The sequence below is a fragment of the Haliotis rufescens genome, unplaced genomic scaffold, assembly GCF_023055435.1.
Source record: "Haliotis rufescens isolate VD_foot unplaced genomic scaffold, xgHalRufe1.0.p SCAF_4, whole genome shotgun sequence".
NCBI lineage: Eukaryota > Metazoa > Mollusca > Gastropoda > Lepetellida > Haliotidae > Haliotis > Haliotis rufescens.
In genome coordinates, this window is record NW_025964112.1 from 55,772,807 (window position 1) to 55,789,750 (window position 16,944).

At 41.0% G+C, this 16,944-nt stretch overlaps 2 protein-coding genes across 2 annotated transcripts in view; one reads left to right on the forward strand and one right to left on the reverse strand.

Annotated features, from left to right (window-relative positions):
• Positions 1-14,975, reverse strand: LOC124114815 (DNA primase small subunit-like). The gene is made up of 13 exons (XM_046475599.2): positions 14,788-14,975; positions 12,722-12,879; positions 11,874-11,980; positions 10,814-10,887; positions 9,048-9,184; positions 8,116-8,174; positions 7,204-7,316; positions 6,291-6,391; positions 4,923-5,061; positions 3,925-3,994; positions 2,177-2,241; positions 1,125-1,223; positions 1-688 (listed from the first exon to the last, which is right to left on the reverse strand). The coding sequence occupies exons 1-13, from the start codon at positions 14,900-14,902 to the stop codon at positions 669-671; spliced, it is 1,257 nt and encodes a 418-aa protein (XP_046331555.1). The 5' UTR covers positions 14,903-14,975; the 3' UTR covers positions 1-668.
• A 203-nt stretch (positions 14,976-15,178) lies between these two features.
• The window catches only part of LOC124114760 (inositol-trisphosphate 3-kinase homolog), an 84,852-nt gene continuing 83,086 nt past the window's right edge, over positions 15,179-16,944 (forward strand). The window contains exon 1 of the mRNA XM_046475551.2: positions 15,179-15,292. The gene's annotated coding sequence lies outside the window, so the exon portion shown is untranslated. The remainder of the gene's footprint in view (positions 15,293-16,944) is intronic.

Genomic DNA, 16,944 nt, shown 5'->3' on the forward strand with positions numbered 1-16,944 from the left:
TATGTTTTCTGTGTTTATTTATACATTGAAAATATACCTCCCCTTCTCAACATCATGGGAAGATTAATTCAACCGTCTGGCAGTTACAGAAACAGGCCTCAAATTGTTAAATTCAATCTCATCAAAATAAGATCCCATAGCAATAAACTCTTATGTCTTATGATCTGAAACCAACTCGACAGGAAGTTGAGTCAGGTGAACCAATCAGATGTCAGCTTTCTAAAATGAACCTGCTCAATTTCTTAACCAGATGGTACAAATGAAAACACATGCACACTACCAGTAACACAAATATTCCTTTAATGGAACTCCCCAATGGGCATAGATCTGAAACGACAGGATATACACAACCCAGCCTTATTTATCTACATTCAGAATTTGTCCTTTTAGTTCATTTTCAAGATACACAAATTAGATAAGCTGCCCTGAATGCTTGGCTCGTGTGTCCAGAGTTTAGAGTCCTTGATGCTGATTGGCTGGTTAGAAAGGTCACCTGATACAACCTCATACGGAATATGTAATTTTAATGACATTGGTGTTTCCATGGCGATGTACAAGTGTGACACCAAGTAGCACTATCTGTACAGCATGATACAAATCAACTCCTATATACAACTGCTTCCTGCTCTCGATACACATCTTTAACACAGATGTAACCATTTGCTTCTTCAAAATTCCTTCTTAATGTCTGAAAATAAACAAAAAACAAGTCAACAAAAATTCCAAGCTGATACATCCTACAACTGGTTAACAAATACAAGGTGAGACAATAGACACAAAATGGGAGGGGGTACCAACAATATACTGACTGAAAAAGGCTGATATATAAATACACTAACTAGTAGTGAGTAAGTATGGTTTTACGCAATCTTTTACGTGACGTTTCTTTTGCAGTTCAGTATATTAAGGGTGACCCCCCAAAGATGTTTGATTTCTTCAACAATGTTTATATAAAGAACCCCTTAACTTTCATTCATTTCAGTCACTGACAAACTTAAAAAATATATATAAAGAATGAAATTTGGTTTGCAAATGTAGCATGAATATATATATAGAATTTTCAATTAAGAGCCTGTTTGTGGTAAAGTGGGAGTCAGTACATGGCTCCATCATTGCCAGCTCACCGCTCTGTTCCTGTAAGCTTCCCCGCCAACCTGCCTCCATCTTCTTCACAAACACATCAAAGATGTCGATGGTCGGACCCAGGCTGGTTCTCTTGTAGTCTGGAAATAAGTCACCAAATCTTAGGAGGATCTTTACCACATTTTGTTTGATTTTAGTGGACTGAAGCTCAAAACTGTCAGTGCTTGTTTGTAGAGAGTGAGTGAGTGAATTGGGCTTAATGCCGCTTTTAACAATATTTCAGTTATATCACAGCATTTCAGCTAAATATAGGAGGAAAGCCTGAAGTGATGCAGGTCTTAGACGTTTACCACTTTGATGAAACCCAGTGAAGTGATGCAGTCTTAGACGTTTACCACTTTGGTGAAACCCAATGAAGTGATGCAGGTCTCAGACGTTTACCACTTTGGTGAAACCCAGTGAAGTGATGCAGGTCTCAGATGTTTACCACTTTGGTGAAACCCACTGAAGTGATGCAGTCTTAGACGTTTACCACTTTGGTGAAACCCAGTGAAGTGATGCAGGTCTCAGATGTTTACCACTTTGATGAAACCCAGTGAAGTGATGCAGTCTTAGACATTTACCACTTTGGTGAAACCCACTGAAGTGATGCAGGTCTTAGACGTTTACCACTTTGGCAAAACTACAGAAGTAATGCAGGTCTTGGACGTTTACCACTTTGGTGAAACCCACTGAAGTGATGCAGGTCTTGGACGTTTACCATTTTGGTGAAACCAACTGAAGTGATGCAGGTCTTGGACGTTAACCACTTTGGTGAAACCCACTGAAGTGATGCAGGTCTTAGACGTTTACCACTTTGGTGAAATCCAAAAGGTTTGGTGCTGGCAAACCTAGAAACTAGGATTCAAACCCACAAGCATAGGTTTCTGGTATGCCCAAGGTACACAACTCTGTACAACTAATTGGGGTGCCTGAGGCGACTGGGCCACCTGTGCCCCCATGTCCCTTTGAGAAAAGAATCTTTTCTTAATAAGTAACAAAAATTCACATAACCTATATAACTATATAACTTATAGGTTAAGCAAGGAAGTACCTTTCTGTTTTTTGCCTGTTTCTGTTGTCACAGCCTCCGTCTTGTTCAGCTCCTCGAGGAGACCACTGAAATATGCAACAGAATATGCGTAACTGGTCAAGGTTGAACTTTGACATCGCTTGGCAGCCTCATTATGTCAGATGTTCCTGTAATTGGCAGTTACCAGTTTCCTTTCAATCAGTGGGGATACATATCACTACCAAGTGTTTTGAAAGGCACCGAAAACACTCACGAAACAATTCAATCTATTTACAATCAGATCTATACTACTAAAAAAAAGTGAAGGACCACCCAGTTATTTCATATGACCCTCAATAGGGTAGTTGAATCAATTCATGACAAACTGGGTGGTCCTTAACTTTTTTGAGTAGTATAATACTCAAACACCTCTCTATGAGAAGGTCTGACAAGCCCACTACAGGTCGTATCAGCTTTTCCTGATCAAACTTTGATTCATATCTTTACACACAGGTCCTTCTTTCACAAAGCCTTCTTAGCCCTACGATTGTTGTAGGTCTATGTTTAAGTATTGGAGTTACAATCGTCGTAGTATGAAGATGGCTTTGTGAAATGGAGTCCTGATTTAGAAATTTTGATCTTGACAAAAACAAACAACACACAACACAAATAAAGAGACATCTACCGTCAGGTCATGTGAGCTATCACTATATGGGGTCAAGGGCACCTGTTCCTTCAGGTCCAATGACCCATCACCTGTATGGGGTCAAGGGCACCTGTACCTTCAGGTCAAGTAACCTATCACCTGGATGGGGTCAAGGGCACCTGTACCTTCAGGTCAAGTGACCCATCACCTGTATGGGGTCAAGGGCACCTGTACCTTCAGGTCAAGTGACCTATCACCTGGATGGGGTCAAGGGCACCTGTACCTTCAGGTCAAGTGACCTATCACCTGGATGGGGTCAATGGCACCTTTACCTTCAGGTCCAATGATCCATCATCTGTATGGGGGACAAGGGGACCTCTACATTCAAGTCAGAGCAAGGGCACCAGTACCGTCAGGTCGAGGGACCACTTCCTGCGGGTAAACTGACCCATCATCTGTACAGTACAAGTCGACCTGTACCTACAGATCCAGTTAACAATCATGTGTATCAGGTCAAGGGACCTCTACCCTCAGGTGCAGTGATCTATCACCTGTCTGGTCCTACAGATTGATACACAAGTATCAACGCAGCTCCTTGGGATCCACAGCTGTCGCTGGACACGCACTTGTTATACGTCATAAGCGGACCTGTACCTTCAGGTCCAGTGACCAATCACAGCAAGGGCTCAAGGGTACCTCTATTCCTCACAGAAGGAGGGTCATTTGTCTTCTTGGTGTGGACAGACCCTCTGGCAATCTGAAGCTCAGCAGGCGACTTTTGGGAATTGACTATCTTTCGCCAAATACTTGATGACCTGTGAATAGCTCTTCAGCAACCCATGCCTGCAGTAAAAGGCGACTATGCTTGTTGTAAGAGGCAACTTACGAGATCGGGTGGTCAGACTCGCTGACTTGGTTGATGCATGTCATCGTATCCCAATTGCGTGGATTGATGCTCATGATATCAATCACTGGATTGTCTGGTCCAGACTCGATTACTTACAGACTGCCGTCATATAGCTGGAATATTGCTGAGTGCGGCGTTAAACAACAAACCAACCAAACCAACCAAACCAACCAAATACTTGATTTGATCTTTCAAAAGTCAACTTAACACACACCATTTGTTCAACTGACTGGTTACCTGATTGTGGGGACAGCAAACGGGCTGAACTTGTCTATCAGGGCAGGATCCATCGGGACACAGACTCGACCTGAAGTGATGGGAGTCTACATTACATGTCCTGTACCCGTGTTATATTGTCTATCCTGGCAAAGCTCAGACTCCGCAAGCAGGCATTGATGCAATATTGAGGAGGATACTAAACTTCATAGGAAGATGGATTATTTCTCAGTATTTTGGGTCTACATCCAGCACTTTCTTGAGGCGAATGAGTAACCATGGTGACAAGAAGCTGACAATCTCACCCCCTAGCCAATGACAATCTCAACCCCTTGCCATGACGATCTCACCCCTAGCCTATGACAATCTCACCCCCTAGCCCATGACAATCTCACCCCCTTGCCCATGACATTCTCAACCCTTTGCCCATGACAATCTTACCCCTAGCCTATGACAATCTCACCCCCTAGCCCATGACAATCTCACCCCCTTGCCCATGACATTCTCAACCTTTGCCCATGACAATCTTACCCCTTGCCCATGACAATCTCACCCCCTTGCCCATGACAATCTCACCCCCTTAGCCCATTACAATCTCACCCCTAGCACATGACAATCTCACCCCAAGCACATGACAATCTCACCCCTAGCAGATGATGAACTCACCCCCTAGCACATGACAATCTCACCCCTAGCACATGACAATCTCACCCCTAGCCCATGACACCATCACTCCTGGCCCATGATGGTCTCACCCCCTTGCCCATGACAATCTCACCCCTATCACATGACACCATCACCCCTGATGGTCTCACCCCCTAGCCCATGACAATCTCACCCCCTAGCCCATGACAATCTCACCCCTAGCACATGACACCATCACCCCTGATGGTCTCACCCCCTTGCCCATGACAATCTCACCCCCTTGCTCTTGACAATCTCACCCCCTTGCCTATGACAATCTCACCCCTGCACATGACAATATCCCCCCTGGCCCATGGCATACTGGGCACATGTACCTGTTTTAGGATGAACACAGAATGGACTCTTGAGAAGATGGTTCACCCCTTTGCTGACGTTCACATCAAGTCGGGGGTAACAATATTGTAGCAATATCTCCTCCTTCAGAAATCGAAGTTTCTTGTTCCTGTATTTCTCCTGAAACAAACAGGATGACACCTGTCACCAGATGTAGAAACTGCATCAACGCATCTGCCTGACCCAGCGTGACAGTCTCAAGATGCTCCAGTTCAACCTGTCTACTCTGTACAGCAATAGAGTACTATCTGCCATTGTTATTGGAATGCTTTGGCTGAGTAGTGAGTGACTCAGTTGGGTTTAACGCCGCTTTTAACAGTATTCCAGTCATATCACAGCATGTCAGCTTAATGTGGGAGGAAAGCCCAAAGTGATGCAGGTCTCAGACGCTTACCACTTCGGTGAAACCCACGAGCATGGGTATGGTGCTGACAAGCCTAGAAACATAATCGGGGCAACCAGGATTCAAACCCACAATCATAGGTTTCTGGCGTGCCCAAGGGACGCAACTCTGCACAGAGAATCGCAGTGCCTTAGACAACTGGGCCACCTGTGCCCCCCTTTGGCTGAGTAGAAATTTCTAATTCTTGATAGTTTCCTTCATGGAATAAAGGGGCGGTCAGGTGGCCTAGTGGTTAAAGCATTCGCTTGTCCCGCCAAGGACCCGGGTTCGATTGCCCACATAGGTACAATGTGTAACGCCCATTTCTGGTGCCCACCGCCGTGATTTTGCTGGAATATTGCTAAAAGCGGCGTAAAACCATACTTCCTCACTCACTCACGGCATAAAATGTTCAGGTGCTTTTCTCATATAGAAGACAATTGTGAAGGTCCTCCACAGTACATCGTGAAGTGTTAATGGGTACCAGTGTTTTGATGAGGAATTTATCTAGGATTCCAAACTAAATGCCCTTAGCAGGCAAATTGGGAAATATAATAATATTTTTTTTAAATTGGGATTTTTGTTTGAGTTACTATTTTCTCTAATAAAGAGGAACTTAACATTGCATTCACTGTAATAGTGTGAAACTAAGCATTAGAAACTTCTTCCTTGTTATTGACCCTGTTCTCATTGAGATACAGGTCCCCAATACAGAGCCATAACATTAGTTGTCCTTTGTTACAACTATGACGATGAATTGGGAAAGTTTTAATCCCAATTTAGGAATTTGTACTGACAATAGACTAGGGCCGAATATCGGCCTCTGAACAGGTGAAGATAACTCCCTGTTGATATCTTGAAGTTTATTTGGAATTGGTGGCAATGGAATATGGAGTAAGAAGTCAAGTCTTTTCACACTCAAGTCAGTTCCGATATGACATTCTGCCAGACAGATCTCAAATCTCACCACAGTGAGCGACTCCTCCACCCGTCTGACCAGGATTGACCACCGGTTGGCCGAGTTGGTCCCAGAATTCTTAAAATCTTCTCTCAGTTGCTCACGGAACTCTAAAATACAACGAATATATTGTCATTGTTATATTCAGGAGGCCTCCTGACAAGAAAAATGTTTTCAAATCTGTGAAATTGTGGCACACATAATCCTGCTGACCGAAGGGTAAATTTAGTTAGGGATTGGCAGACAAATCTTTTATCAGAATTTGGTGGGAAGGACTTCTTACATACAGTGATCAGCAGTATTAACAGTAAGTCTACTGGCCCGAACCTGTCTCCCCGAACCTGTCTACTGGCCCGAACCTGTCTACTAGCCTGAACCTGTCTACTAGCCCAAATCTGTCTACTGGCTCAAACTTGTTTACTAGCCCGAACCTGTCTACTGGCTCGAACTTGTCTACTAGCCTGAACCTGTCTACAAGCCCAAATCTGTCTACTGGCTCGAACTTGTCAACTAGCCTGATCCTGTCTACTGGATCGAACCTGTCTACTGGATTGAACCTGTCTACTGGCTCGAACTTGTCTACTAGCCTGAACTTGTCTACTAGCCCGAACCTGTCTACTGGCTCAAACTTGTCAACTAGCCTGAACCTGTCTACTGGATCGAACCTATCTACTGGATTGAACTTGTCTACTAGCCCGAACTTGTCTACTAGCCCGAACCTGTCTACTAGCCCGAACCTGTCTACTGGCTTGAACTTGTCTACTAGCCTGAACCTGTCTCTTAACATTAACAGTGAATATCAGTGTTATGGACTATTATTAGCAAAGCTTACTTGACCAAAATCCACTTTACTACACTTGGACAATGGACTAGAAGCTAAAGTCACAGACTGGTTTACTGTTACACCACACTTTGACCTGACCTGCGTCGGGGACGAGAGACAAGACCTTGTCCCATCTCTCCTCTGTGTCAAGGAAGTCTTGGCTTTGGCATGCGTAGTCCACAAAGTGCTTCTCAATGATCGTCAGGGCACGCCTGGAACAATAACATAGCCGTTACTGAGAAAAGATCCCCTTTAACTCATGCTTGTCATAAGAATCTACTAATGGGATGGAGTGGTCTAGCTCAGTGACTTGGTCGATTGCATGGCTTTGTTACCAGACGATGTCAACTGTTGCTCATTCTATCAATCACTGGTTTGTTTGGTCCAGACTTCATTATTTACAAGCACCCTAGTTCAGGGGTAGATTTAACAACAAATTTGGCTTGCTTCCTTTTAAAGTTACTGGCCCTTCTCCAAACTAACTTGCCTACAATTAAATGGTGGAGGTTGTGAAGTTTCCTTACCCCTGAAACGCCTTTTCTAGCACTCTGAGATTAAATCGATGCTTCAATTTGCCTCAATCTGTGGTGATTTATGAGCAAATAAAGCTGTGTTGTACACAACATTACAAAATGGCGACTGGTTGTCATTCTACTGAGATGATCAACGTACATCTTTCTTTGAGCTAAGCATTCACAAGACCTCACTCCCCCAAATATTTTCTTTATTGAAATTACATGATTCACGAGCAGTATCCAATTATAAAAACTAAACATGCATGACGACAGATTTTGACTAGCCAGATGGGCCATCCTCGTTATGTTTCAGCAAGCCCTTGTTAATTTGAACTGACCACAGGCCAACAGTTAAATCAACCCCTGCTGCCTGTGGCGTTACACAACAAACAAAGAAACAAAGAAACAAAGAAACAAAGAAACAAAGAAACAAACAAACACTTTGCTGGAGCTAGGTCAGCACTTAAAAGCAGACAGCAATGTATGATTTACTCACTTCACAGAAGGATGCATCCGTTCATCAACTGTCACCTTCTTGGTTTGATTTTCTCCACCCTAAATAACAGAGGAAGGTGTTACCTACAATCACATGATGCAGGCAGCGTTCACGATGTCCAGCCATACTAGTAGGACTTTCCTGAGGCAAGGGCTTTAACAGACTATAAAAGTCCAGTTTCCATGTTAACTCTCTTGCCTTGGGAAGATGGGACTAAAATGATCGTCTAAATCTACCATAAAAGCTTTACTTGTGAAAAAAGGAAGACACTATGATTGAGCATTATTTATTTACATCTATGTTGTGTTAAATTGATACTCTTTGTATGAACTTGATAAACAGAACGTGAAACAACAGTCATCAAAAATATAAACATGCAATTGTAAATATTGAATCACAAGCCTGTACAAGACAGAAGGATTGAGAGGTTGGATCAGAGTTTGAATTGATGAGTTTTTAGGTCCTTGAGGTTAGCTCCAAAAGTATTTTAATCTTTGGATTCCCTCGATTTTTAATCATGTTTTTGGTTGTTTTGTTTCCAATTAGATTTTTAATCTTTAACTTTAGGCAAATGACAAGGACCTGTTGATTTCATGCTGTTTCAGATTCAGTGAATAGTTGCCGGTCTAAGGGAGAGAAATTTGGATGGCAACTTCTTTATTTAGAGGAACACGAAGTTTCGGAGGTATAGGTTTACAGCTCCATTATTTCACCTGATGAAGGAGAAGCATTTACTCTGAAATGTTGTGTTCCTCAAAATAAAAAAGTTGACATCCACAAATTCTCCCTCATGGGTATCCCTTCTAAATGCCATTCCAAGACTTGCGTGCTGGTCTGTCGGAAATATTGCTGACAGGCAGCTAGATGACACATGACAGGTCAACTAAACAAAATGTGACATACCATCCCATTAACCTGTCTCTGCACGTTACCTTGACAACACTGAGGTACTCGGCAATGGCGGATCTGGCTGCCTGTGAGAGTTTGCGTGCTCCCTCGTCACACACCCAGCAATGGATGCCTCGTCGCCCGGAGTACACCCATAACAGGTGCTCGTACCCAAAGTCATCTGGAGAAGAAGAATATTTTAAAGTTAGTTTGATGGTTGTTCAATGTTGTTCAATGCCACACTCACAATATTACAGCTATAAACAAGCTTGGACCAGGCGATGCCGTGATTGTTATTGTGATCAACAATTTGCACTGTCACTGTACGATGACACACAATCAACTATGTCACCAGGTTTGACCACCAAATCAATTAATTGAGCAGCCTCTTTCGACCAGCATACACAGCTAGGGACTTCTTCTAACATGTATGTCAAAGGTCAAGGTCATCTTTGAGGTTATTGTGACAAACAAACCTCAAGGATGACCTTGACCTTTGATATACATGCCATAAACATTTCAAGTAGTAGGATTTGTTTAAGAATAAAGATACATGTAGTTTTATGCATGAAAAGGTGAAAATGAAATGATACAATTTCCATAAAAACTTGAATGCTGACCTTGCCCTTTGACCTAAACTTTTTCAAAGCCTGTCCCCATCTTAAAGAATGTATATACCAAGTTTATGCCAAGTGTTTGAATAAGGTGTAACCACAAACCTTTAAGTGAGATTCCTGTCTCATGACCTTAACTTTTGACCATCTCATAGCATGTGCCAAAGAATTCATTAGGTGAAATATGTGGCACTAGTCCCTTGTGGGATATCTTGTGGTATCAATAATCTTTACAGTGAATTACACTATGTTAAACTTAAAGTATGATACAATTACCTTCTACAATGTTTTATTGAAGGTGACCTTGACCCTTGACATAAATGCAATTGTCATGTAATGTAAGATTTGTTAAGAAATATGTAAAAATAGACAAGTTCCTGTAGAGGAAAGCATACCTCAGAACAAACAATGACATTACCATGATTCCAAAAACCTAGATGACCTTCACCTTTGACCAAAACCTCAAGCAGGGCGCCAACAATGAGAAGACATATACTTCGATATGTTTTTTAGTTCTTGTGACCTTGACCTTTTCATGAAGTGTGTCAAAAGAATTGCCCATTGTCATTTGGAAGATGTTCACGGCAGACTGACGCGTAACGTTAATAATCTTTGTGAAGTAACCATTAGAAAAATCACTGACAGCGGTCAAAATCTCAAAGCAGACCCATTTCACAGAGCTAACGATTATATGATCAAATAAAAGACAACTCTTGAAGAAATGATAAACTGATGCTACTTCATTCACAGAAGAGTGAAAACAGAGCTACAGAGAAGCAACGTTTTTGCGTTAAATACCCCCCCCCCAAATATTCAAAACCCAATTACTTTCAATTAACTTTGCATTAAATGAAAAACTCAAATTATAAAAACAGCACGCCAAAATACCCAATGAAGATTTTTCAGTATGCATACAAGGGAGCTAATTTCCGAAACATAATTCAGAAAATAATTTACTTTCCGAGTCATGCCTATATATTTAAAATGTTCACTCTTTGGGAGAAAAACCCAATAGAGTGATGAATCAATGTGTGGAAAAATATTGGCTTCCCAATGAAAAATGTAAAAACTCAATTAAAATAGAAACCGTAGAGTAAAAACTCAATTGCTCGAAAAGTTATCTGGAGCTCTATGAAAAAGAGGCTAAGCATAGAAATCATGTACGAAGAAGCCATTAATATATGGGACATGGCTACCTCTGAGGGCTGCGTCTAGGATCTTCACAGCGATGATCATGAGAGGCCAACACTTGTCACAGATCTCTGCACCGCTGCAACACAACCACATTTCTACATCTACATATAAGATAGCTAAGCTATAAATCGCAAAGAACAATGAAGAATGAAATGTGGTTTATTTCACGATAAAACATTGTTCTGGCATGACGTCTTTTATGGAGATTCAAACATGCGCTCACAACTTGATGAAGTCATAAACTGGACGACATTATTTTTGAGAGGGATGTAGCTGGGCCAAGCAGATATATGCTATGGCTGAACGATCACACCCGAAAGTGGGCGAGATACGTCCATCTGTGAAAATTGTGAGAATACCAAACTTAACCACCACCACCCCCCACCCCCCACCCCCCACCCCCCGTACATAAAATGGACTTGTCTGAAATTGCCGAGGTCAGATTGTATTCAGGGAGTAATCCTTATTTACATATAGGAAAATGTTCTTAAAGCTTGTACATTTTACAGTCATCCTTAAAAAGGCTTACAAAATGTTGATATCTCATATATGAAATAATCGTATAATAAAACACTGCAGGAAGAATAAACCACACTTCCTGGTTTATTATCCCTGCAGAGTTTAATTGTACATTAAACAGTTCCCACACGTCGCTTATTTGTTAAATACAACCAACAGGATGAAGGTTCTATACACAACCAACATGGGGGTGGGGGGGGGGTGGGTTCAGCCCCTCCATTTCTACAATTTGAATCCCCACCATTGGAGAATGCTTCCAACCAAATATAGTTGATAACTATCTCTTAGTTCCAGAGAGAAGTCATAAAAAGCAGTAATGCCAAATAACCCCTCTTTGGCCCCGCCCCTCAGGGGGTCAGCCCCACCATTTGTACAATTTTGAATCATCACCACCAGATAATGCTTCCAATAATTTGTTGACGGACGCCATGATATGTCATAAGTTCACCTTGGTCCTTCAGACCCGGTGAGCTAATAAATATTAGTAACACTATTTGTTCCTGAAACATGAGGACACCCTCTGTCTTCGCCTGGTGTACTCACGAGCAGCAGTTGCGGACGTCATCGTAGTCTGTCATGTCGATGTCAAACACCAGCTCCTTCTCCTGGGCCTGGAAGGAGGCTGCCTTCACAGTCTTGTGTTCCTTGGGCTGCAATAGTCACAGCACTCCAGGATCAACATGCTTAGAGGTCAAGTTAACATTGAAATGGAGAAATTTCGCAGATGAAATATGAAAAATTACAAATTTAGTATGAACAAAATAAAATTGCCGATACCTTGATATTACAACAGATGATGACATCCCCAGGGTATACTATTGAGGGTGTATTTGTGTTAGGTGGTGGTTTTCTTTCATTAGATGGAAATTTGTGAATAGAGGTGATGAAGAAATTAAATTAAATTAAATTAAATTAAATTGATGCAAATTTCTTCGAGGGTTCCTCAGATCTCCGTGCGGGGAGGTTTGTCTGTTTGTTTGTTGTTTAACGCCACATATAGCTATATGACGGCAGTCTGTAAATAATCAAATCGGGACAGACAATCCAGTGATTAACATCATGAACATCAATCCACGCAATTGGGATCGATGTCTCATATAGGAGTTATATATCTGATTTGAATAAGATTGCTTTACAAGTAACTTGCAAACATGGTCAAATGGAGATGGCTTTTTAAGTAACTTGCAACCATGGTAAATAGACGCACCTAACTCTGGCATAATGTTTCAGACTTTGGGGTTATCTCACCTACAATCTGACCTTCTCTCTACACGCAGAGTAACATAGCAGTATCTTCCACCATCGTGGTAACTTTTCAGAAAGACATATGACAAGGCCCTGTAACAGGATTATTAAACAGTGGTAAACAGATTGGCCGTGTCACGACTTACCCTGTGAGAAAAGATAGCTCCAATATCAATCTTGTATGGACATCGCTTCTGAATCTCTTTTTCCAGCTCCTGCTGATCTGAGAACGACTGGTACCGAATATACACATCATCTTTCAGAGTGAAGGAGAACTCTCGATGTGTGAAGTAGTGTTTGGGCACTGCAACATAAATGTGACAGAATAATAAAATTAGCATGGCAACATCACTACACCAGAGGCAATATATATTTTGTCATTCATTTCTATAGTTCATGCAGCCTGCGCTCGCTGCATGCTTTACAAGCAGAAGAAGATGACAACCCCCTCCACCCCCACGTTGAGAAGATGACAACCCCCTCCACCCCCCCCCCCAGCCTTGGAACCTAACAGTTTCAGTCTACTAGTCCTTATAATGATAACATGTAGCAAAACCCCTAAAAATGGCAAATTTCTACTAGTCCTTATGATACCTTTAGTATTGGGAAGTTTGGCAAGGACTACAGGACTAGTGCCATGCCAATTTCTAACGCTGCCCCCCCCACCCTCCGTGTCCCCTACGAGAGAACAAATCATCTGACTGCAGGAGTTAAAAAATACCATTGCCAAGTAAGGGCAAGTAATATACATATACATTTTCCATCATGCCTGTGGACAAGCAGAGTACACAAAATGAACTGGGTCAAGTTTCACGAGAATGTAATCATGTGATCATGTTACGATATTTCATTGGCTAATATTTTGCTACTGTCCAAGACGGGCAATCTACTTTGCATACAGTTACACCAGTCAACCAATATAGGATTAATACACTTCAATGACAGGCGGGTCATCAATGAGAACCAGGCTTGTTTGATTGATAAATCAGTGTAACACTTCCATATATGGCACACACTTCTTGGAAATTGAATGACAGAAAGTTAACTATATTTGTTTGAATTTGTAATCCGAATTAGCTCCACTGCTGACTTTTGAAGCTTCGTTTGGCCTAGCTTTGAAAAAATATTTTATTTGAATACACAAGTCACTGTCAACGCTCACCCACTCCTGATCGTGAAAACTTTGTTGACACATAGGTCAAACGACAATAAAAGTGACTTTTAACGAGTCAAAGTACAGCACATATGACATATAACTCCATTCCCTGTCAACTAAAGTTTGTTTCAAGGCGTCAATAGGGATAATCTGACCGTGGTTGCTGTGAACTAAGCCGGAAATACAAATCAGCTGTATGGATGTTTTCTCCAATCTACCAGTGTTTCAGCTAAAAAGTACCCAATGATACAACTTCAAAGAATTTTGACGAATGGTTGAAAGAAATTGTACCTGAAATTATTGTTTTAACAGGAGTAATATATTCCAAAATTGTGTTCTTTTACAAAATGTTAAAAATTAAAAGAACCATAAGCGTAGCACTTTGGTACAGCTGATTGCTATTGCAGGATGTTTTAGCATATGGAACAATTTGGCCAGTCACCGTACAGGGACTTCCAGGGCTACATGTGTTTCGATTGCAAAAATGTTATGTTGACATAGTAGTCAAATTGCCACAGTAGTCAAATTGCCACAAATATGACTTTTAATGAGTCAAAGTATGGCATTTTATGATATATGTATCCATTATCTGGCAGCTAAAATTCGTTTCAAGGAATAAGCATGGCTAGTGACAACACAAGGGTGAGTTCGCTTTTAAAATGTAGCGGGTGAAAGTGGCTTGTGTGAATGTTCCAGGACAGTTTCCAGTTTCGATTCCAAGCAAGTGAAGCAGGGCGTGGAGTCATTCCACAGATGACATCCTTACCTTGTCAGCTTGCTGACAGGGTTAACCTCTTTGGTCATGTGGACAAGGCGTCCGACTTCTGATCAGAAGGTCCGTGGTTCGAATCCCATCATGGGACTCGAAAATTAATGTCCGCAACATTACCAACTGAGCACGTTCATATTACATTTGAGCAAAATAAGCCTCAGTACGGCAGTACCCTTTTATGGCCGCTACACAAGCATGCAGAGAGCAGCCAGTCGACTGCCAATATTGCTCATATTTTTTATCAACCGAAGTTGAAAATGTCATTTTCAAAAGGTCAAACGTACCTCCGCCATAATGAAGCCACCTATAGTAAGGACCGTAAGGAAAAAGCCTCTTGTAATACATGGGCAGAAGATCAGGCAACGAAGCAGGATCATAATTGTGTTTGATATCTCCCATCGTTGTTGTTTACAAATAGGTTACTTTAGCAGTACGAAATCTCCCGCCAAATCGTCAGTTTACGGCAAAACTTCCGTTTGATGCGTTATTGACATTTAAAGCATTAAATGGACATTATAAAACTACAATAATGGAAATCAAACCATTATAGTTTGATTAAAGTCCGTCAAATCATTTCTAGGTACAATCTTTAGTTGTCGTAACGTTTCACGTGCGGCAATATTTGAAGTCTCCTTACAGACATATTCATTAGGCTTCGCTATGCCAAAGCCAATGTTAAAATCGTGAAAGGCTGTTGAGAGTTCGGTAAACTCCCCTCCCACATTTCCGGGTTTGGACAAGATTGTGTTTCTTGGCATTATCACAATCACATTCTCAAATGGTGATTTTGTAAGTGGTAGCTAGTTTTTGTACCTTCCGATTGCAATCATGAATTAATTGAAATACCTTTTGATTTTATTTGTTTACGTGAATCTTTCTCTGTTGGTAAGCATGTCAAGGGGAATGAACTCTGTCACGACTGTTGTTCAGTTTCAATATCTGTAAGATTTGATCCTTTGTACCGCTGTGAAAATTATTTTCAAACAAGGGAACACTTATCACCACATACCACTCCGTATGTAACTTATTCAAATTTTAATAAACCAAGTTGAAAACATTTATTTAGGTTATAAAGTGAAATGTTTTCACCCCAGTGCTGAGGAAATCTAAGTCATGTATTTATAGCCTACCTACTAACCTGGAATATGAACTTCTTTTGATTTGCCCAGAAAAAGTGTTGATATTTAAAACTCAATTGAATGTATTAAAACCCCTGAAGAGAAGTCTGATATTTTTATGCATACATCTTACTTTATAATAGAGTAAAATGATAAGGCTACTAGAGATTACATATGCATCAAAGAAAATCCTGATTTTCTTGGGCGTTCTTAAAAACTTAAACTTAAAAAAAAGTTTGTCAGTTGTTGTTTTTTCTATGCAAGCATTCTGACTTATTAAGTCAAGATGTTCTTGATGGAGGCCTGCTATATTTTGAGACTGATTTATGAGAGACAAGACAATTTAGCTCTCCTGGCTGTATTGAATCCAGTGTATCCAACTTCAAAGATTTACTACTGCGTTTTTTTATCTATCTGGATCAATCAACAACATTTAGTCTTAAAGGGACACTACATCGACGGTTCTATGTGTTCATAAATCATGCATGAAATATGTTCCGAGTGTGTCGTCACATGCCCGTTCAGTTATCAAACCAAAACAATAGAGCTCCATACAGTGAAGCCAATAATGCAAGAGTTGCACAGAGAAAACTGGCTTCAGTCTTGTTTTGTTATTATAGGCAAATTGAAGAGAAAGCTGTTTATTTCTTGAGGCTGAGTTAAAACATACTTATTGCCAGTTTGATTAGATTGGAAGCCAGTGTTTATCAAAGCCTAGATTAGAAAATGTATGAAGTTTACAAATCTATACAAATTACTGCACAGCAATTACAATGGCAGTACACAATAGAGTGGTAGTACAATATTCAATGGCTGTATAAAATGTGAGAACAGTGGAAATGGTAATGACAAGAATAATAATCACCTCGAAGATAGGTCTAGGCTGAACAAAGGGTGAAAAGTGATGTTCACATGAAAGATGGTCTTGATGTAATGTGAAATGAGACAGGCACGTGCCCACTCCACTTATATAGCTTCCATCACTTTCAACACAGTGCTAGACCAGTCCAGTGTCACTAGAGCATCACAGAATATTCCACGTTTCTGACATGCTTGACATCCCTCCATGCTATTCCGGAAGTTTACAGATAATTCAAGCATCTAAACATAATAACCTCCACACCACTGCTTCAATTAAATAGTACTACATTCTTTACACCAATCATTGTCCATGCAATGAACTTCTACTGAATCTCAACAGAAACAATGTAAGTTACAATTGAGTTAGCTCAATGTTTAACAATAAATTAAACTGCCTTATATAACAATATGCCGTCGTTGTGTGAAGCCAATCACTCTTCTACCCAGGGTTCCTTGCGGCCA

Excerpts from the sequence above, each read along its gene's own strand:
- LOC124114815 (XM_046475599.2), bottom strand. The coding sequence starts at position 14,902 with ATGGGAGATATCAAACACAATTATGATCCTGCTTCGTTGCCTGATCTT. Across the intron at positions 8,175-9,047 it reads AGTACCTCAGTGTTGTCAAG|GGTGGAGAAAATCAAACCAA; the intron begins GTAACGTGCAGA and ends TCTGTTATTTAG. Across the intron at positions 1,224-2,176 it reads AACAGGCAAAAAACAGAAAG|ACTACAAGAGAACCAGCCTG; the intron begins GTACTTCCTTGC and ends ACTTATTTCCAG.